At 43.7% G+C, this 27,690-nt stretch overlaps 1 protein-coding gene across 1 annotated transcript in view; it reads right to left on the reverse strand.

The window, feature by feature from the left end:
- The window catches only part of DNAH1 (dynein axonemal heavy chain 1), a 71,982-nt gene that overhangs the window by 37,549 nt on the left and 6,743 nt on the right, over nucleotides 1–27,690 (reverse strand). Inside the window, exons 4-29 of the mRNA XM_053989438.1 lie at nucleotides 26,494–26,668; nucleotides 25,837–25,993; nucleotides 25,176–25,308; nucleotides 24,063–24,224; nucleotides 23,289–23,541; nucleotides 21,882–22,039; nucleotides 20,853–21,064; nucleotides 19,318–19,613; nucleotides 18,173–18,323; nucleotides 17,404–17,597; nucleotides 16,312–16,537; nucleotides 15,578–15,697; nucleotides 14,700–14,782; nucleotides 13,171–13,312; nucleotides 11,925–12,080; nucleotides 10,743–10,941; nucleotides 8,690–8,943; nucleotides 7,581–7,793; nucleotides 6,724–6,888; nucleotides 5,919–6,040; nucleotides 5,247–5,352; nucleotides 3,963–4,142; nucleotides 2,959–3,099; nucleotides 2,175–2,338; nucleotides 1,676–1,789; nucleotides 878–1,066 (exon numbers count right to left, since the gene is read on the reverse strand). Coding sequence (XP_053845413.1) covers nucleotides 878–1,066; nucleotides 1,676–1,789; nucleotides 2,175–2,338; nucleotides 2,959–3,099; nucleotides 3,963–4,142; nucleotides 5,247–5,352; nucleotides 5,919–6,040; nucleotides 6,724–6,888; nucleotides 7,581–7,793; nucleotides 8,690–8,943; nucleotides 10,743–10,941; nucleotides 11,925–12,080; nucleotides 13,171–13,312; nucleotides 14,700–14,782; nucleotides 15,578–15,697; nucleotides 16,312–16,537; nucleotides 17,404–17,597; nucleotides 18,173–18,323; nucleotides 19,318–19,613; nucleotides 20,853–21,064; nucleotides 21,882–22,039; nucleotides 23,289–23,541; nucleotides 24,063–24,224; nucleotides 25,176–25,308; nucleotides 25,837–25,993; nucleotides 26,494–26,668 — 4,465 coding nt within the window. The remainder of the gene's footprint in view (nucleotides 1–877; nucleotides 1,067–1,675; nucleotides 1,790–2,174; nucleotides 2,339–2,958; nucleotides 3,100–3,962; nucleotides 4,143–5,246; nucleotides 5,353–5,918; nucleotides 6,041–6,723; nucleotides 6,889–7,580; nucleotides 7,794–8,689; nucleotides 8,944–10,742; nucleotides 10,942–11,924; nucleotides 12,081–13,170; nucleotides 13,313–14,699; nucleotides 14,783–15,577; nucleotides 15,698–16,311; nucleotides 16,538–17,403; nucleotides 17,598–18,172; nucleotides 18,324–19,317; nucleotides 19,614–20,852; nucleotides 21,065–21,881; nucleotides 22,040–23,288; nucleotides 23,542–24,062; nucleotides 24,225–25,175; nucleotides 25,309–25,836; nucleotides 25,994–26,493; nucleotides 26,669–27,690) is intronic.

The following is a 27,690-nucleotide window of genomic DNA, read 5'->3' on the forward strand; positions in this document are numbered from 1 at the left end:
CTGATGTCCCATGGCAAACAGTGACACAGCCACTGTGTCCTGGTTCAGTGGACACCCTGACTGTGCATCCCAGCCCATATGATGAGTGCCCATGGCAGTATCTGATCCTAGAGCTTGGGACAAATTCTCCATGTTACACATTTGAGCTTTAAAGAGGTGTCATGTTGAATTCCTGGTTTGTACCTGAGCTGTAAGTGCAGCAGATACAGTTTAGACAATGCTTAAGTCCATTTTTCAGAGTTTGGAAAACTATATATAAAGCTAGAAGCATGCATATGAGGAAGGCGATCTTCCCACAAGGCATAGCTTAAGAAAGAAGTTAAATTACTTACAAAGAAAACATCTGAGAAAAGAATATCAGCTTTTGTTGGAGTAACTAATTCAGATTCACCAGTGTGCAACAGACTAATTGGACCAGCTCTGTTTGAAATGTAGAGAAGAGAGAAGCCTCTCTGAGAGGATCCCTCAGGGCTTAGAGCAGTCTCTCTTGGCTGCTCAATTTTGAATACCCTCAGCAGATTCTCTTCTTCTTAAGATTAAGCAGCTTGTGGGCTGAATCTCAGTCCAACATAGATGATATTAAAATAAAGGCCAAAGCTGCAAACATTTGCACAGGTGGATTAGTGCATTGTGGATTAGTGCAAAGCATTTCAATTTTGCCTTAAATGAACAAGGATCTCCTTTTATCTCTTTTTTTTTTTTATAATTGGATCAACCATTCCTTCTTTCTGGCTGGAATTTTGTTACCTTGCTCATTCTGGAACTCAGTAACCCCCTTGCTAGGGCTTTTCTTGTTCTTTTGGGCTGCTATGAAAAATACCCACCAATTCCCAGTGTGCAGCATCCCTCAATAATGACACTCAGCATTTCACTGTACCTGGCTAGTCCCTTAAAAAACTTGCCCATTGCCATAAAGTCGAGTTGGTCAGAGCAGTTGAACACTACAGTTTGGATTGCCAGTGCTTTGCCCAGGTCTTTTGTTGTTTCTGTTTTGCCTGTTCCTGCTGGTCCTGCAGGTGCTCCTCCAAATTTCAGGTGCAGAGCTCCTGTAAGTGTCAGATAACACCTACAACAAAGAAGAGACCAGATGATGAAAAAAAGCATCTGTACTACTGACTTCAGCATGGAGACATATGAGCTATACAGCTGGAGACAAGGAGGAATCCATCTTTCATTATTCTACAAAACTGCTTAGATATGCAGCATTCTGCAAAGGAGTTAGAGCTATGTGGCCTTGATTAGTATTCATGGGGGCCTGCATGGATAAATCCTTCTGCCACTGGCTACAAATTCATTCTGCAGAAAAAAGACAGTTACAAAAGGGTAAAACTATTATTTCTGCTGCATATTCTAGAGTACTAGCTGGTTTCTAGAAGAGCTCCTTAGCTATCAGGTGGGCATTTTATATGAGAGCACTACATTAGAAATTAGGAGAATGAAAGCAATCAGTCTGAGCACTGATCACTTGGAATACAGTAGCAACCAAAACCAGGGTGCCCCTGTGCACTTGTCTCAAGTAGTCCTTTACTGTACAAATGGATTCTATTTACATACATTAAGATGTAGGACCTGCATGGTCAGATTGTTGGTTTAATCCTCTTCATCCAGAAGAAAAAAAAAAAAATAAACAAAAGAGAAAAAAGGTGCATTTGTTACCCAGAAGAAAATGTCTCACCTGTCAGTGAGGGGTGTGATAACCAGACGGCCAGTGTTCCCCAGATACTCATAGCCATAGATAAACTCAGCATTGACTGCTCTGATGTACAGGTCTCCCCTTGTCCAGTAGTATCTAATGGTGAGTGAACATGGCATCAGAAAGATAAAACACTGCCTGGCAGACAAAGCAGCAGCTCACGAGACTACAGCCTGCAGGATTGGAGACCTGTATGTCAAGGGATTTCCCTCTCGAGAACAGAAAGGATAAAGTAACACAACAGGGTGGACAGGAGTTCTCACAGGACCTGGGATCAAGCATTGCACCCCTTGGGCAGGAGCATGGCCTGTCACAGTGAAACATCATGGCATGGGTTACTTTATATTGCCAAAGAGGATGCCATCAAAACTAGATCTGTCTCATACTCCTGTTTCCATTTGCCATGGACACAGCTGATGGGTAAGGGCAATGGAGACTGGCCAGGAAGGCCAGGTGAGGTTCAACAGCTGTGCTCTCTAACCTGAGCTGGGAGATCCACTCAAAGTCGTTCATGCTTGTTACATTCTCCTCAACCAGTTTTGCTGCAACGTCCTTGGCATGGACCTCGATCACAATAAGAGCTGAGAGCACCGCTCGCTGCATCTTGGACAGCCTCCCACGGACCAGGGCCACCAAATCTCCCAGCTGGGGAACGAAAGGAAAGTATCCTGAAGCAATCCACTCTGTACCAACACAATGCAGTCAAACTCAGGGCATGCTAAGTCTCAGATCATATGCTGTGCTCAGGCAACTTCTGCCTCTTCTCTTTTCAGAAGTACAAATGGTTGCTCAGAAAGCAAATACTACTCAGGGCTGGCTCAGAGCTGAGTTTTGCCTAAACCATTACCATGTTCAGGTGAAAAGAAAGAGCCACTATGAAGTCCAGAGGTAATAACTCTCAGGTATTAGGTGTGATTAGATGCACAGAACCGATACGAAGGATGCAGCTTCCTACACCGTCCATCACTTCAGTTCTTCACCTTTGGCTTCTTGGGTAACCCTGGAGAAGTTGTCTTTCACCTTGTTATAGTGTTCAGGTGGTGATCATATTATCAATCCTGTATATTATTTGAGGTTTATTATGACAAATACCCTAATAATTAAGAAGACAACCTGTTTTATCACTTGTTTTGAACAGTGCTATGCAAAACCATGTCTCTGTTTCCCCAACAGTATTGTCCTGGCTGTGTTTATAACTTGTCTGAGGTCTGATGACTGAAAAGCCTCCATCTGGCAAAATCTCACCCTTATATCCATTTTCATACCTGAGCACTCAGCTGTGGGTAAAGTCTGCTGGACAAATCTCCAGCCTCCAGAGCTTCAGACACTTCCTTTGTCCAGAAAATCTGGCAGCCAGCAATGACCACTTGGCCAGGCCATTGCAAGACCCATGTGGTACGCGGAGTCTTAAAATAGAAAAAATTAGGTGTGAGAAAGGGGAAAAAAGGTGTTAAGACATTTATTTATTTATTTATTTATTTCTGTGTCCTCTTGCTCTGAGTTGCATGATTAACAAATCAACACTGAATTCTTGTGTAAGAGGCTTTCCTTTTCTTTCCCCTTGACTTGCTGTGAAGTAATCATCTTCAGGCACTGGGTACAGCAAGTACCTTCTCTCCACTATGCCACTTGCAGTAACCAGTTACAAGTAGCCATTAGCAGGTGAAGAGCAGGAATCTGAGACCCAAAAGAATGTTTCCCCTCCTCTAGTCTATTCTAACTTTCCTACTTTCAAATTTTCAGTCTAAATAAGAAAAAGTAACATCCGAGGCCTCTTTATTTTTCAGCCTTTCTCCCTACCTAGATTAGGAATTTCAATTTTACACCAGCATAGCTTTTATACAGAAACCAGAGCCAAGATGCATCCCCTATGCACTGACTGAAACCAACAGTTCATGTGCCTTGATTACTTTTACCAGCCCCTAGCACAATGCATGAGACATCAGAGCTGAAGCAGAAGATCCTTTCAAAGAGGAAGTAGTCTGGAGAGATGATAGATATGGATTCATACAGGGTTGCTCTATGCTGTAGGAAAGCTGTGAGGGAGTGTGCAGGGTTTGCATTCTGCTGGACCATTAGCTTTTTGCCCAGCTGCCCATTCTGCACTTACAGGCACACAACTGTATTAAAGGCTGTGTTTTGAAAGTGGAATAGAATTTAATATCTTGTAGAATACATCCCAAGTTCATCAGCCCCACCTCTGGTGACCTCTGTGGCAAGCCTGGAACCAACACATCAGAGACCTGCCAGTCTGTAATAAAACTCTTACCTCTGGATAAACGCCAATTGATTTTTCTATGTTGTCCCGAACACTGGCCTTCATGGATTTCTCCACTTCCACCAGCCAGTCCTCCACATTCTCACTGGGAGTGATGGGAGAAAACAGCTTCACCTCTTCTCCTTCACCAGAGTACATGTGGGTGATCTGTAGGTCTTCCTGGAATTTCAGCTAATGGAAGAAGCACAACAGGAGATATAAGAGTGGAGGATTTCTTTTCCCTCCCTGCCTTCCTGCCCCTAGGGGACAGCCAGCCTACACCAGTGTTTGCTCATTATGAACCTGGTGCCAAACTTGGTTGCCAGTAGTGATAATAAAGTGTGCGACAGACGTGCAAAATGACCTCTCCAAATAATGGAAAATGATTGTATGAAAACAAGAGATTCACATTGCTGGTGTGACTTGAGTGAAGCAAATCAAATTATAGGTAGGATGAACATTTCTCATTGCCTGTCTAGGATTCAGACCCTTGACTCCTGCTCAATTCTGTAGATTCAAATAATTTCCCTTGATGTCACAGTGCCTGCTTTTAAGAGTAAAATTTTAACAGCTTCTCCGGTGCCCCAGCATATCACTGAAAGTCCCCTTATTTACTCCAATGGCTTTGCACCATGTTTCCAGTTCAATTTCCTTTCTATTTTTCCAAACTAATGACTAGGAGATTGCTTTTACTGTCTGAGTATTGTGGTGGTTTGAGCTGTGACTAGCTATGGAGTCTGAAGTCTATTAGGAATAACAAAGAGGAAAAATAGCCAGGTTAACTCCAGCTCCTAAGTAGGGATGAAGGCAGAAACTTAATTCAGCTCAGGCTTGTTCAGCCCTTGTCCCTTCTGGGGCTGTCAGCAGGAGTGGGATTCCATCCTAACAAGGTGCCTGTGAGTAGAAAGCTAAGTCAGAGCTATTTCTCCTGGCCTTCATGGTGAGATGGACACACATCTCCAGAGGGAGTGTCCTCCCCTCCTAGGATGGATATAAAGTGAATTTCTCTGAGTCATCCTTTGCATATGCCTATTTCCTCCCCATTGTCTGAAAGACAACTAAGGGTACCCAGTTCATGGGCAGATGCCTGGCTTTGAAATGCCTAAAGTGAGGCTGCTGGGATCCCACTTCAGGACAGGCAGCACCTTCCAATGCCTATGTACAGTTTCAGGATCCCGGGAGACATTTCCATACAGCAGAATGTGAACATTCCTCCAGACCTCAGAACACCTCCAAGTTCCCACGACACAGCTTTCCAAAGGTGGGCCAAGCCACTCGTGGGCTTGCGTTGCCTACCCGAGCAATGTTCTCAAAGCACTTGTGGAGGTGAGGTTGTACAGCAGTGGGGTCTTTTGTCTGGGACAGTATTTCCAGCAGCTCATCATCTGAAAGGAAGTAGAACCTACAAACACAGAGAGAAGTATGAGGAGAGGCTCTGTTTACTGCTGCATCAAGAGCTAAGTGCTGGCATGATGGGGAACAAGCATTTTGCTGAAGAGACTGTTTCTGACTGCTCACTGATCTCTTTGTAATTGTGTAGGTGAGCAGCCACCATCCAGCCATCTCTCTTTCTGTAGAAACAGACTTCTCCCTCTGCAGAAGTCAATTACTTCCAAGCAAAGAGGGTTTAAATGAGTATCAAAGAATAGAAGTCTTCCTTCAGGGAATAAGAGACAAAGTTTCTTAGAGGTTTTAATTTTACCTCACTCTTTCTACATAAATCCTGAGGCACAGATATGCAACGATGCTACCAGACTGCCCTTAACTCACCACATTTGTGTGTGCCTGTTTTCTCCCCATGAGATGGCAGCATTGAAAGGCACAGCTTTGCTTATGTTTGCAGACCATGAATAAATCCTAAGCTTAGGTGGTTTTGCTCTTTCTTAGCATAATGAACTGCAGTGAGCCTCTCCTTTCATATTTTCTGAAAGAGGGAGTGCAATCTAGCCCAGTGAAATTCGGGGTTACCTGGGAAAAGCGGCTCTCTTTGTCTCCAGATATTCACTCAGCCCTTTCTGCACAAGTTCAAGTAGTTTGTTACAATTTTGTAGCTTCTCCAGTAGCTCTGGATCAGGGCACAAAGAAATCACCTACAACAGAATGTGTAACAGAGGAAGCATCAGTATTCTGAGCATGTGGGAGATAATTGGGTTGCCCAGTGATGTTACTGATGGGATTTAAATGACTCATTTACAGGAATTCTCAGGGATCTGGAGACGTGTAAGCTTTGTGGGTAAGGAGGGTAAACAGCCCTTATGGAGACAAGCATTTCTGGGTTCCCCTAAATACCAACATTTGTAATATGGAATACAAGCAGTGAAGAAGTCCTGGGAAGGGGAGACTGGAGAACAGAAGAGAGCAGAGCACTGCCAGCAGGACACAAAAATAGGCAAAAACAATGGTTCTAAAAAACTTAGAGAATCAGTCTTGAGGAGGAACTGAAGGAGTTACCTTATGGATTACAACCAATGCAGGTTACAAGAGTCATTAAGAGGCAGGGAGTCTGTGTGTTGAGGAGGAGGAACCTGGTGGGGTGGAGACTTTGGTGGAAGGCACTACAGGGAATAGCTCTGTCCATTCAGGCACCAGAAAAAAAAGGCCAAGTTCCAAAAGAAGAGACCCAGCACAATGCCCTGGGCTAGGCTACACAGTTAACACAGGAGTGCTCATGTCCACACCATTATTGAAACAATGACTCAAAGACACAGTCCTTGTGTGAGCACAGCTCCAAGGTGTTTGAGATACCTGCACTGGCTTTCATCAAGGCACATACCTCAGGGTTTGCATTAGCACTCTTCATGACACGCCTCCAATCCTTATCCACGATGTTGTAGCGCTGGCTTTCCACTGGGAGCTGTCTTTTGATGTCCTCTGAGCTAAAGATTGGCTCCAAGTAGAGCCAAGAGCGCTGACAGTTCAGCCACTCCTCTAGGACATCCTAGTGGGAAACAAGAAAAGCATATCAGGACACCATGCTATGAACCTGTTCAACAAAACCATTCGAACTGCGCACCAGAACATGTTTAATAAAAACAAGAAAGAAAGAAAAAAAGAGGTGATGCAGTACTTACACCTTCCATACTTCTAAAATGTACCCACAAGCTCAGGAGCTGGAATTTCCTTTCCAAATAATTAACAACTTCCTAGCACTCCCCTTTCCAAAAGTTTTGGAACTTTTCTCCTGCAGCACTGCTATTTGCTGTGAGAGTCCTGCTGGGTGCTCCGGGTTTGATGAGCAAGTGCTGACACAGTCTGGCAGATCCTGCTTAAACAGCAGTCTCCCATGTGCTTTCCTACACTGAGATGTGGATGATCAGCACGGATTTCACAGGGTCTGTAAGAATCTGTAAGGTCCACTTAGTACAGTATGATTAGAGAGACCAGTAACACTACTCACAGCAATCGGCGAGCTCTGGCCCCACCAAAACATGTTGCAATAGGCAGCAAAAGAGCTGCATTACTTTCCTAGAGTCAGAGGGCTTTCACAGGCCCGATTCTTCCCTAAAGACTGACACTCTCTTGATAATTGCCCTCCCAGTTCCCAGCAGCAACTGCAGTGTCCACGTCCAAGCATGGCAGAACAGCCCAGCTGCCTGCCTCCACCACACGTGTGTGGGTAAAAACCAGTACCTGTGTCATCTTCAGCTTAGTTTCCCACAAGTTCATCCTTTCCTCAAAAGGTTTCTTGAAGGGTGAGAAAGACATGCTCTGAACCAGGACAATATGATCATCTAGGAGCTGAGAAATGTCATCGGTACTTTTCAGAATATAGGTATTGGTGTTTTTGTAAAGCACCACAATGAATGAAACAGATTTCCATTCAGCCTCTATCTTGTTGAGTGCCTGGAACAGAGGGACAAGCAATTTAATTTTCAGATACAACCTCTGCAAATGGTTATCACAGCTTCCACAGCTCTCTTAATGCTGCTCTCTAGAAAATGACAGATTTTCACTCTTGGATTCCACTGGAAACTGCAGCTGTGTATTTTATGCATGACACAGTCAGCAACAGCACATTTCCTCTGCATTGCCCACAGGTTCAACACCTCTACACCAGTGCTGAAACAAACACCTTGAGGGGAAAAAAATGGCAATTTCACCTCCAGGCCTGTTTATGTTCTAGATGCACAGAGGCTGCCAGCAAAGGGCTTTTTAATGACTATGATTAATGACAGCTTTGACAAAAGGGGAACTATCCATTGGGAACTTGCCTAAGATTTCAGAGAACAAGAGCTGCCAGAAGGTCAAAACCATCTTAGATCACATCTGAACTGATGAACTGAAGCTGAAAGACTATTTAATCTATGAATCTCCAGAGCTAGAAAGGTTTCCCTGCACGTTTACTGGTTTAAAGGATTTGCCATCTCTGTTTCTAGTCACAGCTAATCCTCCTGACATAACATTTGAATGGCAGAGTGCAGACAATCAATTTATTTTAACTTAACCAGTCACTAATCCCACAGTGAGGAGTGAGACCCAAGCAGTGGATCAACATAACCATAAGGCAGTGCTGTTAATGCCACAACTGAAATCCTGCACAAGACAGAATTAGTTCTTCTACTGTGTGGAAGTTGTGTGGCCATCACTCCCTTCTGTAAGGACAGCAACCTTTTTACTTGTGTTGCAGAATGTGTCTAACACTCTGGGAAAACAGGAACATCACCCAAGGCAATGACTGCCTGCTCAACAGAAACCTATTTGAGAAGCAAGCAGAGACACAACAAGGCCTCTCTTCTCACATTTTCGATGGCGTATTCCTTGCTGGCTGTCTCAGCTACTTTGAGAACACTCTCCATGTGGTCCTGCAGGTTCAATTCCAAGCAGCGGCCAAAAGTCATGCTGGGCTCCAGCTCGACATCGGCCTTAACCTGGTTTGACAGCATCTCCCAGTGCCGACTCCTCATCCCAGGATTGCGCAGCCCTTGGATTAAGGGCACGTACTGCTTGAAATCGTCCATCTTGTCTCGAAACTCCATGGCCACACTCTGGCAGTCTTTCAGTGGGAAAAACAGAACAACGGGGTGAAAATCAGCAACAACAGTGTGTGAGGAAGTTTCCTTAAGGAACTTCTAGAAGCTGTCTAAAGCCTGATGTGCATGTAGTCACATGGTATGGGGTAGGTAAGCAGCAGGTGAGAGCACTGGAAGGTGCAGGTTGAAGTAAGGAGGATATGAAGGCTCTCTTTACATGGCCACTAAGCCAGGATTCAAGCCTGCTCCCAAGAAACAGATATGCCTATTACCAAAAGCCTGTTACAGGCAAGCCCATGCTAAGCTGAAGTCTGCCTTAGGCTAGAGCTCACCAGAAGAAGAGAGGCAGACAAATCTAACTTCTTGATATCAACCGAAGCATGATCATCTGCCTAGTAGATATTTTGGAAGTTCCAGTCATCATTTCAAGACATTCACTTCTTAACAAACCTGCATTTTAAGTTATCTCACAGCACAGCTCAGCTCACCCTTAACAGGAGACGGACATTAAGGAGCTAGAACCAGGCTGGGATCCCAGCCTGGAAATGGAAAGTGTGTAGGAGAGGCCCTGCCAGCCTTTGGCCATGCTAGAGACAAAAGTACTTCTGCCTCATAGGAAGGACAAAGTGAAGGAAAGGGCTTTTCTTTCCGGGGGTATCCTAGAAAGTCTCTGCACTGTTCACATCCTGCCTTTTCTTTTTTGGCTTGTGCTAGTGTGAGTAAAACAATGGGCAGGTAAAGAACATGGGACTTGCTTCCTTTCCAAAACTGGGCTATAGCATGTGCCTCCTTTTATTGCACCCTGCATGGCTGAACTGTGTGCTTGCAGCAAAGATGTGATCACCTCGTGCTCCCTGCTGGGGATATGCAAAGGACAAAACAAATATCCAGGTACTAGAGAATATTGCAACGAACATAAGCAGGTATTCTTAGTATTTCTGTTTATCATAATGATTCATAGTTACTCATGCATCCACTCATCACCTCCTCCATTGGGGCTGATTCATGGCATTGTTTAAGAGCAAGTTCAAGTTAAAAAGGATGAATCAAAAATCACCCACAGCAAAATATATTTCAATCTAAGCCATCTGGCAGGAGATTTAGAATTAGCTCTAAAGAATGACCAACACATCTCTGAGAACCAGGGAATGGCAAGTTAAGCTACAACTGAAGTCTCAATTTCAGCTTTATTAGGAGAAATGGTCAAAAGACCTTCATGTGAATTGCAAGGGCTGAGTGCAATCATCTAAACTTCATACACATTCAGGCAAGAAGGAAAATTGTTATTATACTGCAGAGATCATTTCCAGATTTTGCAATTTCATTTTATTCATAACAAAATCAAGACCTCTTCTGGCTTTCCATTAAATGCATTGGCCAATAAAGAAAATAAGATTGGCCAAGAAAACAGCACCTGCAAGACCCAGATTCAAGTTCCCTTGCTGCCTGACTTGCATGAGGGTTTAAACCCACACGTCTAGCCAGTGGGCTATACAGTAACTCTCTGTGACTAACCTGGATTATTGCACAATATAAATAATATAAATAAATATAAATATAAATATAAATATAAATATAAATATAAAATATATATATAATATATATATATTAAATACTAACTGCAGCATCATAGGGTGGCTGGTACTTCAAGCATCTAACTAGTATCTAGATGTGAATCATCATAGTTTCAGGAAAAAAAACGGAAAATAACTTTGCTAGCATTTGTGACATCCTGATAATTCCTGTTTAGAGCACTCTGTGACATGCCTCACATCAAAATGCTGATATGCACCAACTTCCTTTCCCCAGACTGTGCATCTACCTGGTGAATCCTTGAACTGCTTCACACACCTCTGCATGGTCTTAACAGAGTCATTGACATTCTTTTCTAGCTCCTCTGCCTCAATTTTAAGGAGAGAATCATTCATCCAGCTCTCATTCCACTTTATCCAGTCTGACACTGTAGTCCAGAGATCATAGTATGGCTGGAAGTCCTTAAGCATCTTGTTCAGCCCACTGTACTTTAGAAAGAAATTAAAAACAATGTAAACAACAAGTGTATTCACCTTCAAACAACAGCTTACATGTCAAAAGGCAAAAAAACCCCAACTCTTTTGAATCTGAAGCCAGCAATGAGAAAACATGTATTTCAAGAGGATATATCAGGCTATCTTCTCCTGGGCCAACAATGTGTATTCCAAGTGAGAGCAACCAGCAGAGCTGGGCTTGACACATTCAGGCCAACATACATCCAGTGGAGTTGTGCCTGCACCATGTGTGTGCCATGGAAAGCACTCTTTCCACTTTCCTCTACAAAGTTCTCCTGCAGAATGAGGAGATTTTGATGGACACCATCAGTGAAAGCACACAGCATCATCATATTAAAACTTGGCCCCTTACAGGGAAGGAGAAGCAACCACAGACTGATGGATAGGAAAGGATCATCATGTGAACTCCACTTCTGGTCTGCAGCCAGACTGGGCTGGATGTGGATGACAATGACTCATTGGCAGCTGAGCAGCTACAAGCAAAATGAGTGTTTACAACTATATAAACTGTTGCCTTAGGAGAACACCACGCTCCAAGCCCAGCCAGCTGCCAGCACCCACTCTGCAACCACTCGCATTCACACCTATAGACCTCCAGCAACAGCCTTAGAGAAATGGATGCATCCTAACTGCTGCTTCAAGACCTTCTCCAGCCAATTTCTCCTCATGAACATCCCTCAGATCTCACTGTGGGCATCCAAAGTCTCTCACAGAAATAGTGGAAATATCAGACCCTGAGCAGCCTTCCACGTTTGCCTGGGATCAGCTCTTCTGCAGCCTAGTGGAGCGATGAAGCAGTGTAGCCAATCTACAGGACTGAGGAGCAGTTCCCCACATAAACCAAAACAGCATGAAGGATTCCTTCCTGAGAAACTATGTCTCATTATTTGCTCTACCTACCACCTAGAAATCCCAACAAAGATCAGAGTCCTGTGGGTACAGGACCTGACACTTACATCGGTAACTTTGATGCCAAAGAGTCTTTCCCTGTTGTTGTAGAGAACTGCCAAATCCTGAAGCTCCTTCAGCTTTTTCCGGACATCCCTTGCATCTTCAGCCAGCTCATGGGCTTGGTTAACATCTGACTGGACAGAAAATCCACCTACAGTCAGCTGGAAGAGAAAAGGCAGGCACAAGTTGGGACTCTGAAGCTGAGTGCTGCTTCTAGAGATAACAGCTTCCTGGTGTGCTCTTCGTTACATTCAAAGGCAAGATTTTTATGCTCATGATTTCACCTACCCCAAACCAATTTCACTTCTGTTTAGACCATGATAAAAGTGGTGAGGAGAAGCAATAACCACTGGTCAGGTGGAGGAAACTGCAAATGTAATGACCAACTGCTTGTCCTCTTTGTGACAATAGTTAATCCCCAAGGAATAGGAACAATAAGTCTGTGTCCAAATTTGATGCTGAATTTATACTGATACTTGCTACAGAACCAATGAAGTGTAAATGATAGCTCTACTAGTCACTCAGTTTGTTTCCAAGAATTGTTCAACAACACATATCTAGAGCTTCTCTAATAAATTTTGTGTTTTGTTTCGGTGGCTTGGGTTTGTTTGTTTGGTTTGGATTTTGCTTTGGTATTTTGTGTGGGTTTGTTTTTTATTTGTTTGGGTTTTTTGATCCAGTGTTGGGGTATTATCATTTTGGGAACCTGTTTCCAAGAAAATCTAGGTCAGTGATTCCACCTTTCTAAAATGGCTTTCCTCCCCTGAATTTAAGAGTTTCTGAGGAAAAAATAAATTTCAATCTGTTTTAGCAGACACCAGAGGTATTTCAGCTCCAAAACTCTGCAATTATTTCAGGGTCTTTTCCCACAAGATGAGTTCCATGGCTGAATGCTATATTTTCCCCCTTGATGGCAGCGCATCACAGGAGATGCTCTGCAGGGAACTGAGTACACAAAAAAGAAAAAGGAGGTGCCCATGTTGCCTGAGCACCAAGAATTGGTACACTGTATAAACACCTTCTCAATGAAAAATGAGCATTTCTGCAGAGTCTTGTCTTTTACACAGAAAGGAAACTCTTAATCAAAAGCCAACAAAAAAACCAAGCGAGGGTTTGTTAATATTTGGTCTAACAACACATTCACCTCAAAACTCATCTGAGTAAAACCTCGTCTGAAAGTTTCCCTCCTGGCTGACCACAAGAGCTTCAAGATGCCCTTCTATGGACAGTTCATTGTCAGGGGCTTAATACCTGCATTTCCTCCAGTTTGTCTTGAAATGCCTTCTGATCCAAAATCTGCGCTTTGCGAAATCTTTCTTCATCGTCTATGTGCTGGAGCCGAATGGACTCTGAGTCCTTAGACATTTTCACTGGCCAGTAACTGGCAGTCCACCTGCACTCACATGATACAAAGACACAAGCTTTTTGAGTATATGTTTGAAATGCTGAAAATAACATAATGAGAAAGCCAAATCCCACCAAACAAGGAGGCTTTACAACAACAGAAACACATGTGGTTTCAACAAAACATTTTTTCCAGCTTGTCTTGTTGATATGCAGTCCTTGTGACTAGGCTATTCAGCTGGAGAGAGCTGGGGAGAAGTGGAGGGCCTTTTTAAAAGGAACAAATCCACTACACTGCTGAAAAGCTAGGAGACAGCAAAATAACAGTTGGCATCCAGAGGGAATGTCTGTCTTTGAATGTATTTGCAAGGAACTGAAAAAAATGGGGTCAGAGTCTCGGCTTATGGCTTTTCAGGGCTACTGAAAAAGCCAGTCTCCTGTTAAGCAGGGCACTGAGGGGCCAGCGTAACCCAGATACAGGGAAGCCCTGGATTCTGCAGAGTGCCCTGGGGAGAGCGTTGTACATCCAGGAAAGGCTGCACAAATTGGCTGCTCACGCCAAGACAGGTGTCTTGGTTCATGCTCAGCCAGAGCCCATCCATTACTGCCTCCATGTACAGCCAGTACAAGGTTTGCACGCTACACTCACAGGAGGTCACACCCCTCCCAGCACCTGGGGATGCAGCCATCCCCTACCAGCCCTGCCTGTGGCTGGTCTGGGCAGTGGGAATACAGCCATGCCTGTTCCAAGCTGGCCTGGGGCTGAGCTGCTTTCCTGCAGCTTCTGTGGGGTTTTTGCACCTTGCACCCCATGTTTCTAGTTTCAGGAGCACTCTGCACAGACTCACTCAGGTTGCAGACATACTGGACCAAGTACATGTCATAAGAGAAATGCTTCCTGGGCTGAGCAAGCTTTAGAAGCCCTGTAGCTGTGTTTGTGAACTGACTCTGCTATTGGGGCATAGTCAGACCACAATTGGAATAATAAAACTAAGAGGAAGATGCTTGAAGAAGAATTGCAGCAATAATAAGGGTTCAAATTTCTTCCTAGTCTTCAGAAAACCCTGTCAGTGTTCCTATCTTGGAAGTGTTCATTTAGTTTCAGGCACAGACTAAACTGTGCACTTTGAGACCTTGCAAGTATCTCAAAAAAAAAACCCCAAAAACCAAAAAAAAAAAAAACCACCCAGAGAAAAGGGCTTTACTATGTTAAACAGGTTAATAGCTACCAGTTTGCCTTGCCCCAGGCCAGAAGGCAGCATGAACTCACACTTCTTGTCTACAAACTTCATTTCAAGAATTCAGTGCTCATATAGCCTGAGAGACGCTTAAAAGTTCTGCAGGAGCCCTTGATAGACACATGGCCCCTGAAGCACTGAGAATGGTAATTGCTGAACAGTCCCACTTTGACAGTGGGAGAAATGCCTTGTGCTCACTTGTCAGTGAAATCTTCTTCGGTAAGATTGTAAAGGAAGTCGTCCATGACCTTGTAATCTTCCATGACTTCCTCAATCAGTTGCTGCACAGGGTGAGAGAAAGAGAAAAAAAGTAGACACCTTTAGACCATGCTGATTCCAACTCTCTGGAGTACACCTCATTTTCATGAGGTGCCTTTGAAGAGCGTTAGTCACACAAGCTTAAAGTTATGTGGGCTGCTTCTGTGCCATGTGAACAGTGGGAATGGATTTACAACCCCTTGTTCTTTGAATGATCATGCCATCATCACCCTCTGTTCCATGGGAATGAAAAGAAGTGTGACCTAGTGGATAAAGCGCTGGACAGAAATTGAGTGTTTTAGGTTATCCTCCAGGTTCCCTCATTGGCATGGACAAGAAAGCTTACAGCTTGATGCCTTTGTTCCCCATTTGTTCAGCTGGGAAAAGACTTACACTTCAAATAACTTTGAAATAACTCGGTGCTAAAATGTCCTATTAGAAAAAATATATTAACAGCAATTTGAGCACTGGGTAACAGAAAGATTTTCTTGAAAATAGGATTCATTTTTAGAAGATAGCCATTCAGTACACAAATGCAGAATGGATCATGAAGGCAGCAAAATGCATACATAAGTATTTTAGGCAAGATTTTTAACTGCTATTTTGTTTTGCAAAGAGATTTAAATTTATGATATGTATATTTAAAAATACGAATCTTAGGAATTATAAAAATACAAAGCCAGGAATCTTGTGGCATTGCACGCAAAGACATGCAAGTAAAAAAACTGGAGTTCTGCCTCTAAGAAGCCACACATTGCATTGACAAATTTCCTCCTCACTTCCCCTGATGTCCCTGTCCAAAGGAGAGCCTGCCCTACCTCCTGCACTGCCAGCTGCTCGGGCACTCCCTTCAGCCAGTCCCGCAGCTCAACCAGCTCCTCAATGTTCTTTGGTCTCTCATGCATTTTGGTGCTGATGGTTTCATATACCTCACAGATCTGCAGCAGGACACAGCAAAGACCATCAAAAAGTCACCAACCGCTAATAGACAAACTGGGAAACCTGCCCTGATCCTCCCACTTCCCATTCTGAAGGTGGTATAAGTGATGAATACACAGTCTTGTTCTGTTTTTTTCTTTTCCCATCCATCTCATTGGAGCTCAAACAGAATGAGACTGCCAAAAAAAAAGAGGAAGAGGAACTGCAGGTATATAGTGAAAATGATGATAATAACAGATTTAGACAATCAGCTAGCAGAGGCAGTTGCCTATATTCCAGTTATCCTCAGAGGAAGAAGAAGGACTTTCAGTTGTCTACTAGACAGATCTTTTCAATCCACCAACATGCTTTTGTAAAATGGCAAGTTCTTGAAGAATTTAATCTCAAGAGCTACATCTTTCAGGCAAGTGATTTTTTAATATATTTAATTTGTCATTTGGTTGAGTTTGTATATATCCTTGATAATTTCAATTTTAAATAATCAGCCCAGTGTGATCTTTAAAATATCCTCATTAATGTGGCCTTCTGGTCATTTCACAAAAACACAGCAACTTCAAAAGTCGAAGGACAAGACAAGACAGAGACAGATAATCCATTGAACCAGTTAACTTACCTTCTGCACCTGTGAATGGAGGGTTTTAGCCAGCATGTCCAACATGGCAATAGCAAGTGCTTTGTGTTTACCAGACAGACTATGCCTAATATGCTTTATCCTGACTTGAAAGGGGCCAATGATAATAGAATTAGGTAGAAGGTGGTCCAGGGTCTCCTTTTCAGACAAGTATGTATCTACTATCTTCGACACCTCCCGAGTAGGTGGAAATTGCTCCACATAGTCTCTGTAAATTAAAACACCAACAAAAAAATGGCTTTGTATAGACCTTAAGAATATTTGAGCATCCAGGCTGTTTGTGTCCACTCAAAGGATCAAGACATGAAATTAATAAGGCATACATTTACACAATAGGTGCAGAGTGGAATAAGAGCACAAATATTTTAGCTGAAGAAAAGGAGTAGAAAAAAGGGATGAAAGAGTAAATATGGCAAGAAGAGAGGGAGAGACAATATAAAAGCACTAGTGTAAACAGGGTAAGATCAGGAGGCTCTTCAGGGGAGGGTAGACACTTCAGTGTATTTCGGGGAAAGACAGGAATTTGCCAGATGGGATTTGTAAATTGATTAACCTGGAATAAAAAATAAGAAAAGGGCTTCATTCCCACTGTTTGGAGAAAACGTAAGACCTAAACAGAAGTCCATTAAAGAAACAGAGGCTAAAGGACAGAATAGGTGCAAAGAGTTTTGGCAATGAAAACAATGAGGTTGAAACAAAAGAAAACATTACTTTCTACAGAATGCTATCAGCCTTAGCAGACACTATAGGGAGGAGGTCAGAGTCAAGTATGCTAACTGATTCTCAAACAGGATGATTCGTTTGTAGGGCCATTAATATCTCCAATTACACTGATGAGCATGACAGGAATGTGACTGCTGTCAGAGACAGGAAGAAATTCCCAGTGCCACCAATGTCCTCTAAAAGCATGGACTGTCACCCATGACTGAAGGCAGCCTCTGGCAGGGGCCTGATCTCACATCTGAGGCACGTGGTCTCAGAACAGCCCCACACTCTCACATCAGCACATCCACACAACAGCTTCTACAAAGGCTTGTCATTGGAGTCACAGGGGTTTTGTCAGAAACCACTTACTTTAGGAAGTACTTGATGTCATTGTTATTTATCTCTAAGAACTTCTCGTATCTCTTGCTGTAGGCTTGGAGAGGGATCCCAGTCTTCTGAATGGCAGAGCGCAGAGCCTCACGTAGCTCTTCTACTTCTGGCTCTTGCAAACCCACTGATTCCAGCATGGGGGTGCCTGTGATATCCATGTTCTCCAACACATACTGGAAGAGGAAGGAGAGAGGTCTTTCAGGACAAACAGAACTAACCGTACCTCCTCAGGAGAGAGGCAAGGCAATCCCTGATGGCACCTTTGGGAACTCTTGCAGTCCACACTTCTACGTTGTGTCAGGAATTGTTTGATCAGTTTTATGTGCCCTTCTCCCCAAAAAATGAGGATCTAAGGAGACAGGGCTTTCACAGCAGCAGACAGAAGGATGCATATGCAGAAGAGACTTGCATCAAACAAAACTGGAAACAGTGCTATTTCCTTTATGAGTCTGCTTTTACCAGTCACCATGCATTCAGGGCAACCAGAGTGTCAATATGTCCACAGAACCTGCAGCACCAAAGCAGAAACAACCACCAGACAAAAGAGCTACAAGGCTGGGGACACTGAAGAAATCCTATCAGAATAAAACTGCATGAGCATAGTGCTGTGCCCAGATTAATTTAACTGAATTCCCAAGTACCCACTTCTGCACCTCCCTCCCTCAGGACAAGCTCAGGGGTGTCTTTGCTGAGCTGCAGTGCACTGACACGTGCACAGGTGTATCGCTGTTGATGCAGAAGTGCTCACCTGCTCCAGCTGTGGGACACTGTGAGTGGCCAGGATTCCGTTGTCGAACAGAGAAATGAGAGATGTCTCAAAGCTCTCCACAGAGGGGCTGAAGAGGACGCCACTGCTGTCTAGCTCAATGTCTGTTACAAAGAGTGGATTCCTTTGAGGCCTGTGGTGGGAAGAGATAAGAAAGAACAGGGATGCTTTTTGAGAATATGATACACAACTGTATTGCTCTGGTGCTGATACTAAAATGCCTCCTGGACAGGAAAGGAAAGCAGAGAAGAGGACTGTCTCATGCAGATGAAGATATAAAACACTGTGTTCTCAATTTAACAGTAAAGACACTGAGAACTCTTTTTTATCAAAGGTGAAGGAACCATCAATCATGACATATCAGGATCCCCTAAAGTCACAACCTTATCTTGAGAACTGGAGCTGCTTTACAGAAAAATTGCAGGTGTTTTTCAAACTAGGCATTCAGTATCTCCAATATACTCCTAAAATGCACCTCCTGGAAGTTGTATTAGTATTTCTAATCTTGCATATGACCAGCCTGGCTCAGGATTAGCTGAAGTCAGTGTCAAGACTTCCACTGATTTAAAGGTAAAAGGCCTCATGTGAGTGGCAGGGTTTTTTTTCCTTTTCTTCTGGCTTTCCATTTCTAAGCGCTCCTTCTTTAACAGCACAAAAAGCAAAAATCCTTAAATCAATAGCCAATGGAATAAAATTTTAGGCACTGTGATAACCTAAATTTGATATTCTTTAGAGATCCCAGGCCAGATTCTAATTCTGAGGTTTCATCTAAGATTGGAATTAAGCAGCCATGCTCCTGGTATTCTTCCTGGCATCCAGAAAACCATTTGCTCCCTCAAGAACGCTGGAGGTGGCTGATCTTTAGAACAGTACATCAAAACAGCAGACCTTGTTTCTGATGGGCTGCTCCATATCACTAACTGCAGCTGGAAAGCTGTGCTAACAGAGCAGCCAGCTCTGTGTCCTTCTTCCATACTCCAGTGAACATGTCAGGTGGAGGATTAGGGAAAACTGCCCAGCTTAAAGGCCCCACACAGAGCAGAACTTGCTTGCAGAACAGTAGTCAAAAAGACAACAACGCTACACTTTTCTGCTCTTTCAATCCCTTATTTTTCTTTCTTTCTTACATGTAGGGACTGTTGGTGAAGTCATCTCCCCATTCCATGTCCTTTGAGCAATTCAGGACACTCTGGCAAGCATCCAGCACAAACTGGGTGAAGCTGTTGAGCGAGTTCTGGACCAGGTACCGCAGAGAGTCCTGAAGCATGAATCTGATGCGCTCCATCAGCTTACACAGCTTGGACCTCTGGTAGGCATCCCAGTCACTCTCCTCCAGGTTGAACCATTTGCCTGCATCTCCAAGGCTGCTCTTAATCGCAGTCTTTATGGTATCGATCCAAGTGTCCTTGAGAAACTCCTGAACCTAGGGCAAAGAAAGAAGCAAGCTGAGTAATCCTCTGAGGGCTAATGGGAAAACAGTACGGCAAGGTGAGCTACTAACTGGGGCTGTTGGACCTTTCTCTGCTGTGAAAGGAAACTCTTCTCTCAGAGCTGTGGTAGCTAAAAATACCTCTCAAACCCTCCCCACACACATGTGGCATCTGAACCTGGTCATATATCTCCTGCACTGACAAAAGACCCACAAAAAGAAAATCTGATATTAAAAAGTGGGAGTGCTCTATTCTCTATTTTACTCACAATGTTTCCTTTCCTTCCTCTTTTCTATAGAGCAGCATCCCTGGAGCTGCCTGTGTCAGGGTCCCTCACAAAAAGTTGTGTAGACAGTATGATGAGTAAAGGACAGAATTTTGTCTTCTCTTGACAAGTGAGAAGAAAGAGCAGAAGAAGCCAAGGGCAGCAGCAGTTTGCAGTACTTTTAATTTATTAAAATGCCACCAAGTGTCACTTCTGCTCCACAGGCAGCTTGCTGTTTGTGTGTATTAAAAGAACCTTAGTCACTGAGTGGATGGCAACACTGCCTGGCTGAAACAGCATGGGACTGGGAAGGACCAACACATTCTCTGTCACTAATTCAGTGTGCAACCCTATGCAAGTTACTCCATGTGGCCACATCCAGGGTGCAATGTGCTGCCCTCAATCTGAGGACATGAAGATCCTCTGGTGGGAATTACCACAGAGCTGCAAATTTTTGTTCTACTCTCTCTATTGGCATTGCAAACAGAGTAATTTCATTAAGTATATAAAGAACATAGAGTGTAGAAAAGCATTATCCCCATGAGTGTTTCAGTAGAAATCAAGGATCTTGTGCCTTGCAGCTGGATGGATGGAGAAATGAAGAAAAAGAAATAAAAGGAAAAAAAAAAAGAAACTTTTGAGTGCCAACCAGTACTCCTATCTCCTATAAACCAGGTGGAGGAAGGAGGGGCTGCAGCCCTATATGGCCACTTGTTTAACACATGACTAAGACCATGGTCAGCATTGGCTGATCCTAACTAGGGCACTATGACTCTTTCAGCCCATTCTCCCCATATCCCAATAAATTTGACAAGCACATGCAAATTCCTCCCTGCCCCAAACATGATGTCTCCTTTGACAGCTCATCAGTTTCCAGAAGATCAATCTGCAGCTGCTGCATCTGTCTAATACACACTGACAGCACTGCTGCCTGCTCCATGTGTTCATCCCTCACACCTCTGCTCACCTGAGTGAAGGTCTGAGTCTGGATCTCTTCAAATTCCTCCAGAGAGACAACTTTGGTTATGGTTGTGTTAAACAAAGACAGGACAGCTGCCTTGTTGCACTCATCTTGTACCTGTGCAAGGAGATGGATGACTTCTGGCCTGGTCAGGAGTGAGAGAAAGCTGAATTCTCTCTGTTGTTTATGGAAAGGATAGTCTGGGATAGAGATGAGCCCTAACACCAAAAAAAGAAATAATGTCATGGCCTGCAACAACCATTTCAACTTCTATTTTTAGAGTACAGGTCCCTTTGGGAAGAACTTATGGAAAGGACTCTGCTCTAATGCAGTGGCTTCATCAGAGGGCTGGATGAAAGAGAGAGTCTCTGCTCTGCAGCAGAGACCTTCTGCAGCCTCCCATTAGGGGCTGAGGTGCTGTCTTGGTGCCTGACCTTCCCAAGGCTTTGGCTCATGAGGTTTCCATGGGATAGAACATTGGAACTGAAGAAACTTCCCACTGAGGCTCCAAGGCACAGCTGAGTCATCTCATCTGTGAGAGGCCACTTGTGAGGCACCTCAAGGCCTTCCTGCTTTTGGAAGATTGAAGTACACAAAATATGCTCCCCATCCCCTCCCCCCCATCTTTTACTGGGGCCATTTTCCTCCTGTTTGGGACTCTAAAGGAGCCTGAGTCCTCTTCCATACCTGAGGCATTTCCTAGCTGGGCACAGCAAAGGCAAGGCAGTCAGCCCCAGCACAGTGATAAGCTAATCACACTGCCAAACATTTGGTGCCATTAAGGGTACACTTGCAGAGTTACTGCAGTTTAGCTGATGAGTTCTAATATATTATACTGAGGTAACATGAACATGCAAATATACCCTAAAAAAGAGGAGACATACTCCAAAGTCTCACATAATCTCCTGTTGCTGCCACTTGTGAGCTCTAATCATTACCATGATTAGAACTGAGAGTTCCTACAGCAAACCAGGAATCCTATCAAAGACAAGAGGTAACCACACGGAATGCAAACTGCTTCACCGTGCCCCTTACCTTTCTCTGGTGCTTCCTTCTCCTCTTTATCTGGAAGGGTAACAAAAGAAAACATCTGGGGTTTGGAAGCGACGACTCTGTCAAAGCTGACCATGTTCATGGTGTGTTTATACTCTAATTTCACTTCTTTCTCCAGGCTGCTTATTTGGTCTAACATGCTGTTACAAGACACAGAAACACTGAGAACCCGTGGTGTTTGAGCACGTGTATTTCTGTAGCTTTACTGCAAACTCCACTCCTCTCTCCCTCCCTCCCAAATGTGCTAACCCAGAAACCCACCTACCATTCCACACATCAGGAGAATTGTGCAGACAATGAATACCTTTGCAGCCAGCAAAGGTATCAACTGGACTTCTAATGACAGAGGCAAGCAAGGAATGAGGACTAGGACTGTAGCACTCGTAAGTGTCTTCAGTTCAAAGCAACATCTCCACTGGGTAGAAACATTACAGAGGGAAGGAGAAATAACCACTAACTAGAGAAAGTAGCTGACAGTTCTGGAAAAGTTGGGCTATCCAAGCTGGGCTCCCATTTGTCTCCTACTGAACGCCTCTTGTCCGTTTCCTCAGCCAGAACACTCACATAAGTGCTGAAACCCTGCTCCATTTGCCTTAGGAAATCATCATCCTTTACCTCAAGCAGGCAGAGTACTTTTCTTTATCCCTATTTTTCTGCTCACAGAGACTAATTACTCTCCGACTTTCCAGTTGAGGCCGGCAGACCATGCAGCTCCTCACACCTTCCTATTTCTGAGCAAGGCAATCAGTCACGGCTGATTCCCAGCAACACCATCAGTGGTTCATGATTCATCAGCCCAGGGACATTAAAATGCATCCCCAATATGAACTGCATCACAAAGAGATACTCCATTATATTCAGGTGGAGATCTCCTGTTCTATTTGCCTTCCCCTCTGCAGATCTTCTTTTGATTTGTTTTAGCAGCTGTTAATAGGTAGAAGGGTCACCAGCAGACAACAGCCAGGCCTCTAGAGACAACTGGTGGTCTGCAGATCAGTACAGCAATGACTGATCTGTTCCTCAAAAGCACAGGGGGACAGCAAGGTCAGCCATCCCATTTTTGTCAACCTTCTTGCTGTTGAAGGCCACTTAACTGCAGCTGTAAGCATGGCTTGGTGGGTCTGCATATGGAAACTACTTCAGCTGGGAACACTGACAGACACCCATCCTGTACACACGTCCCTGGGGCTGCCATCTGCCTCCTTCTGATGCCACTCTGGGCAACAGAGTGGTGTGCTTGCGCACAGAATGGAAGGCAGGTGAGATCCATGGTCTGTGAGTTGGCTGCTCAAGACCTGCCTCCACTGACACTTGTTTTGTAGCCCTATAAAGTCCCACAATGTTTACAGACTGAAGGCTGAGCTCCCAGACGTGTACATGGCACTTTACCTCTTCTCATCCTTCAGTCTGTGAGTGTGTATAGCCAAGCGCTTCACCCTCTGCAGGCTTTTCTCACTGATGGTGTCCAGCCCCTCTGTGGGCATGCAGTCCACGTACAAGTGGTACATGAGCAGCCCCTGTGTCTTCTTGCGCAGGCTGTCGGCGCAGGCCACGCGCTCCGCGAACACCTGGGGATCCTCGGCCAGGAACTGCAGGCAAACTCGTGGCACCCAGTACTGACATGGCAACAACGGAGCTCTTCCTGGGAAATCAAAGTACAGCTTACAAGAGGCTGCAGGGAAAACAAAACTCAGAATGGCTTGCAGTGCTGACAGCAGCTTTTTGATAGACAGGATAATTGGGTTGCTTGCAGGAGATCAAAATGAGGGACCAAAGCTGAGGACAGCAAGAGATAAGGAGCATCTCTAAACCTTTCAGGAGAAGGGTACTTCATTTTAATCTATCCACGTTCCCTTTCAAAATGGCATTGACCCAGAAAGCCCAACATTTTACTTTTCTTGGAGGCAGGAAGGATGGGAGAAGGAATAAAAAGAAATGCGTCTACAAAGGGAAAACCTCAAACAGGATCAAATTAAGATGTAGAGTTCTCTTCCCTGGAGGTTTTTTCAGACAAGTTAAACAGACACATATCAAGAGAGATAACAGTGAAAGGGATTAAATGACTTCTTGGTGTCCTTCCCATCTCCAGCTAGGACAAGCATGGGTAATGAACTGGCTCTCAGACTATATGACAGGTCCCAAAAGACCTTATTTGAAACACACCTTCTGGAGTTATTCCTCCATTGAGGATTGGTCTCCCTTCTTCATCACGCACCAGACCTTTTGCATCTGTTTTATGGACTAAGTAGAGTTCTGTCTCCTTGTCATAATCCAGAACACCAACATCAATCCATTTGTAGATCAACTCCTGGCTTTTGGGGTCCTCTGAGAGAGCCAAGGATTAAAACAGGGTTAGTCCATTCTCCTAGAGGCTACAGCAAATGGACTTTCCTGATCCAAGTGGTGATGCCACAGTCAAATCCATTTACTCATTTGAATCTCAGTCAATCTCACAGAGTTTCTGCTGTGACCAATTAAATAATGAACTTAGGTCTTACAGCTTAGAATTTTCAACGTTTTGCACACACCAGACAGATATGTATTTATATTGATATCAATATGGATACAGGTCAGGACAGCATTATGCCGTCCATTCAACCTGAGGAGTGATCAGGTGTGCTATTCCCCAAGACAGCTGCAGGCAGAACTCAGCCATCACGTGCTGGCTGCCCAAGGATACACAGAGCTTATGTTTTATGCTTCAGTTTTGCAGACAGTCAAGCCTCTGGAGGCTGCTCCAGAGCTGCAGATGCCATTTCCCATGCTTTAAAGCTACTGCAAATGTGTTAATGTGAGCTGCAGCCACAGCTGGACATCAGTACAACTGTACCTAGTAATGCCTTCTCATTGAGAAGGCTCCAAATGATTGGAAAACAATGTCCATGTCACTTAATTTGACCCAGGTTTACTACTTGTATGTTCACTGTAGTCTGAACTCATCTTCTGATCCTGCACTTGCAGAGAAATACTGGCAGAACATACTGTGTGCAAGTTACCTAACTCCATGAAGACCGCTATGCACCAATAAAGAGAAATTTTGTCTGTGCTGATGGAAAGCCAAAGGCAAAGGCAACTTCTAAAAATGTGGAAACGGTCCAGGGCAGGACTGGCAGTCAGTGAAAACTCTGGTCTCTTGCTCTGACTGCCTGAGCCTGGCCAATATGAGATATGGCTTTTGAGAGCTACACTCATCAGAATCTACACATTCACTTCTGCTGAAAGGGCCTGTAACCATTAGTGTTGCCCTGCTTTAGCAGGAACTGATTCAAGTATTACCATGTCCAAGTACATCATCTGTAGGTAAAAGTGCTTTTCCAGGCACTGGCTTTCTATCAGAAGATCCTGGCTCCAGACCTAGTGAGATCCACTCTTCTGGAGTTCGACAGTCAAATTCATCATTGTCAAATACCTAAAAAGCAAGGACATGAATAAAATTAAGATTTACTTCAGAAAGAAGAAAACACCCAATAAAAAATTTCATGAGAGGAAAACATTAACATGCAGTTCCTAAATGGGCTACAAAATATGGAAATCAGTCCAGGTGCAAAAGTTGTTCTGAAATTTGGTCGACAATTTTCTCCCAAACAGCAGTATTTGTATCTCCAGCTCTTTCCTAGGGAAAACAGACCAACACCTGGAGAAGTTTCCTGCAGCAATACTGCTGACTACTGCTTTCAGAAGGAAACATGAAACACCTTTCCTTTGGACACACAAAGGCCAGTGAGGAGCACCTTCAATGACTATTTGTTTTGACAGAAGTTGTGGGCACCCTGAAGAAGATGCTCGGCATCTTGTAGAGACCCTTCAGTGCCCCAGCCAGCTCCAAAGCATTTCCTTGTTTTGCTGCTTGTTGTGTCAATAGTGGCTAAGTGTTCTCAGAAACCTCCTGTGGTATAAGCAATGAGACAGATCACAAGTACCAAATGTGTTCTCTTACCTTTAATGGGAGGTAGATGGGAAACACAGAATCTTTTGTCTCCTCAATAGGTGGCATATTGTCAGGGTCATAGTGCCTTGGCATCAGCTGATTGGAGTCTATCCCCTTGCTGGCCAGGAGCTCAGCAATATCAAAGGTAAGATACAGCCGTCTCTTCCTGGTTTACATCAGAAGAGGAAATAACCACTTAATGTGCCTATAAGCATTCCCATGCCTACAACTCCACTTTTTCACTGTGTACCCCTATCAGTAAAAACATTTTTAGTACACATTGCATCAACATCTATTTCTTCATTTATAGCACAAAATAATTCAGTGGAAGTGACCTAGAACAATCAGTTACTCCAGTCTATAAATTATATACTGTACTATGGTACTAATACATTATAGAGCATACACAAACCCAGAAATTAAAAAAAGAGTGACAAAAAGATGGTATAAACACTATTAAAAACCAATGTTTTCTTCCCGCATCCCAGTGAATTGTCTTTTGCACCCCCTGCAATTCATGCACGCCCCACTTTGGACAATACTGCCTTACAGGATAAGGTTTTCTTAAGGATTTTTGACATGTTATGTCTTGAAAGCAAAAGTCAACACCCTAATCTGCTGTGTCCATTCCACAATGATGCCTCTAGCCACCTTCTGGTTATTTACCTCTCTACTTCAACCTTCCGAGGGTTTTGCCCTGGAACACGTTTGAAAGGCATCTGCACTTTGGGCTTAAATGATTGTTCAGGAAAATCTGACTCAGCGAGGATCTCAGTGGATGGTCCAACCACTTGCTTCTCCAGGAGACTTTTAAAGTTCCCAGGCATCCTGAACTTTGTGACTAAGAAACAAAGAGAAACACACCTGAAACCACCAGGCATCACTTTGCTTTACATTCACATACAGAGGAGGACTCTGCTGTCTACTGGGTTGTCTGCAGAAGTTACTTCACTAGATTTGTAAGAGAAATCAAGCAGACATCAAATTAGAAACAAAAAGAAAGACCTTTTTCCCCTGCTACAATATGTGATTATGGTTTTCCAATATCAAAATAATGGCATAGAAGAAAACTCAACTGAGAATTACTGTCATGCAGATTTTTGGGAGCCATGGCACTGACCTGGCTCTAAGGAGCTCTGTTTTATTCCCAGCTTTGCTATAGACTCTCTACATGATAGTGGGCAATTACTGTCTCTAATGCACAGCTTCCATCACCCTCAGAAAGGGATGGGATCCCCCTGCCTCTCTGCGGGGCCCTGAGACCCAGAGTCAGTCATAGTGGGAGGAACTTGGTCAAGGTGGTGATATGAATGGTTTATGAATATTACAGGGGAAAAGAAGCTACACAGGTCATCTTTGTCTCCTGAAGTGCCTATTCAAACGTTGGGACAAACCTCTCTCTTTTCAGCTTTTGCTCAATCAAACCACCCACTCACATCAGCAATGGCGTGAGAAAAAAAATTAGTTAAACAGCCAACAATCTCACCATTTGGCCAAACGTTTTCAACAAAAAATTGGACTAAGCAAAAAGTATACATTTCCAAGAACTGGCAGAAATTAAACTATGTCGTTTACCCCATAAATAAACCAAACTGTTTATATTGCTAAACAAGTTGCAAATAATAGAACAGCAGCAAACTGGGAATTTGAAGCTTAACCTAAATTAAGTAATTGCATGCAAGCTTTAAAAAGCACTATTCCCTAGACAGAGCTAAGCATTGAACTAAAAATAGATTTTAGTGGAGTGAGAGAGATTTTCCTTTGATGAACTTTCACACTCTATCAAGGAGAAACTTAACGTTCTGGTTTGTAATTGGGTATTTTGAATGTCAAGCTTTGAACCCAACTGTTCATCGTGTTGCA

This window comes from Vidua macroura, chromosome 13 (assembly GCF_024509145.1).
Source record: "Vidua macroura isolate BioBank_ID:100142 chromosome 13, ASM2450914v1, whole genome shotgun sequence".
Taxonomy (NCBI): Eukaryota; Metazoa; Chordata; class Aves; order Passeriformes; family Viduidae; genus Vidua; species Vidua macroura.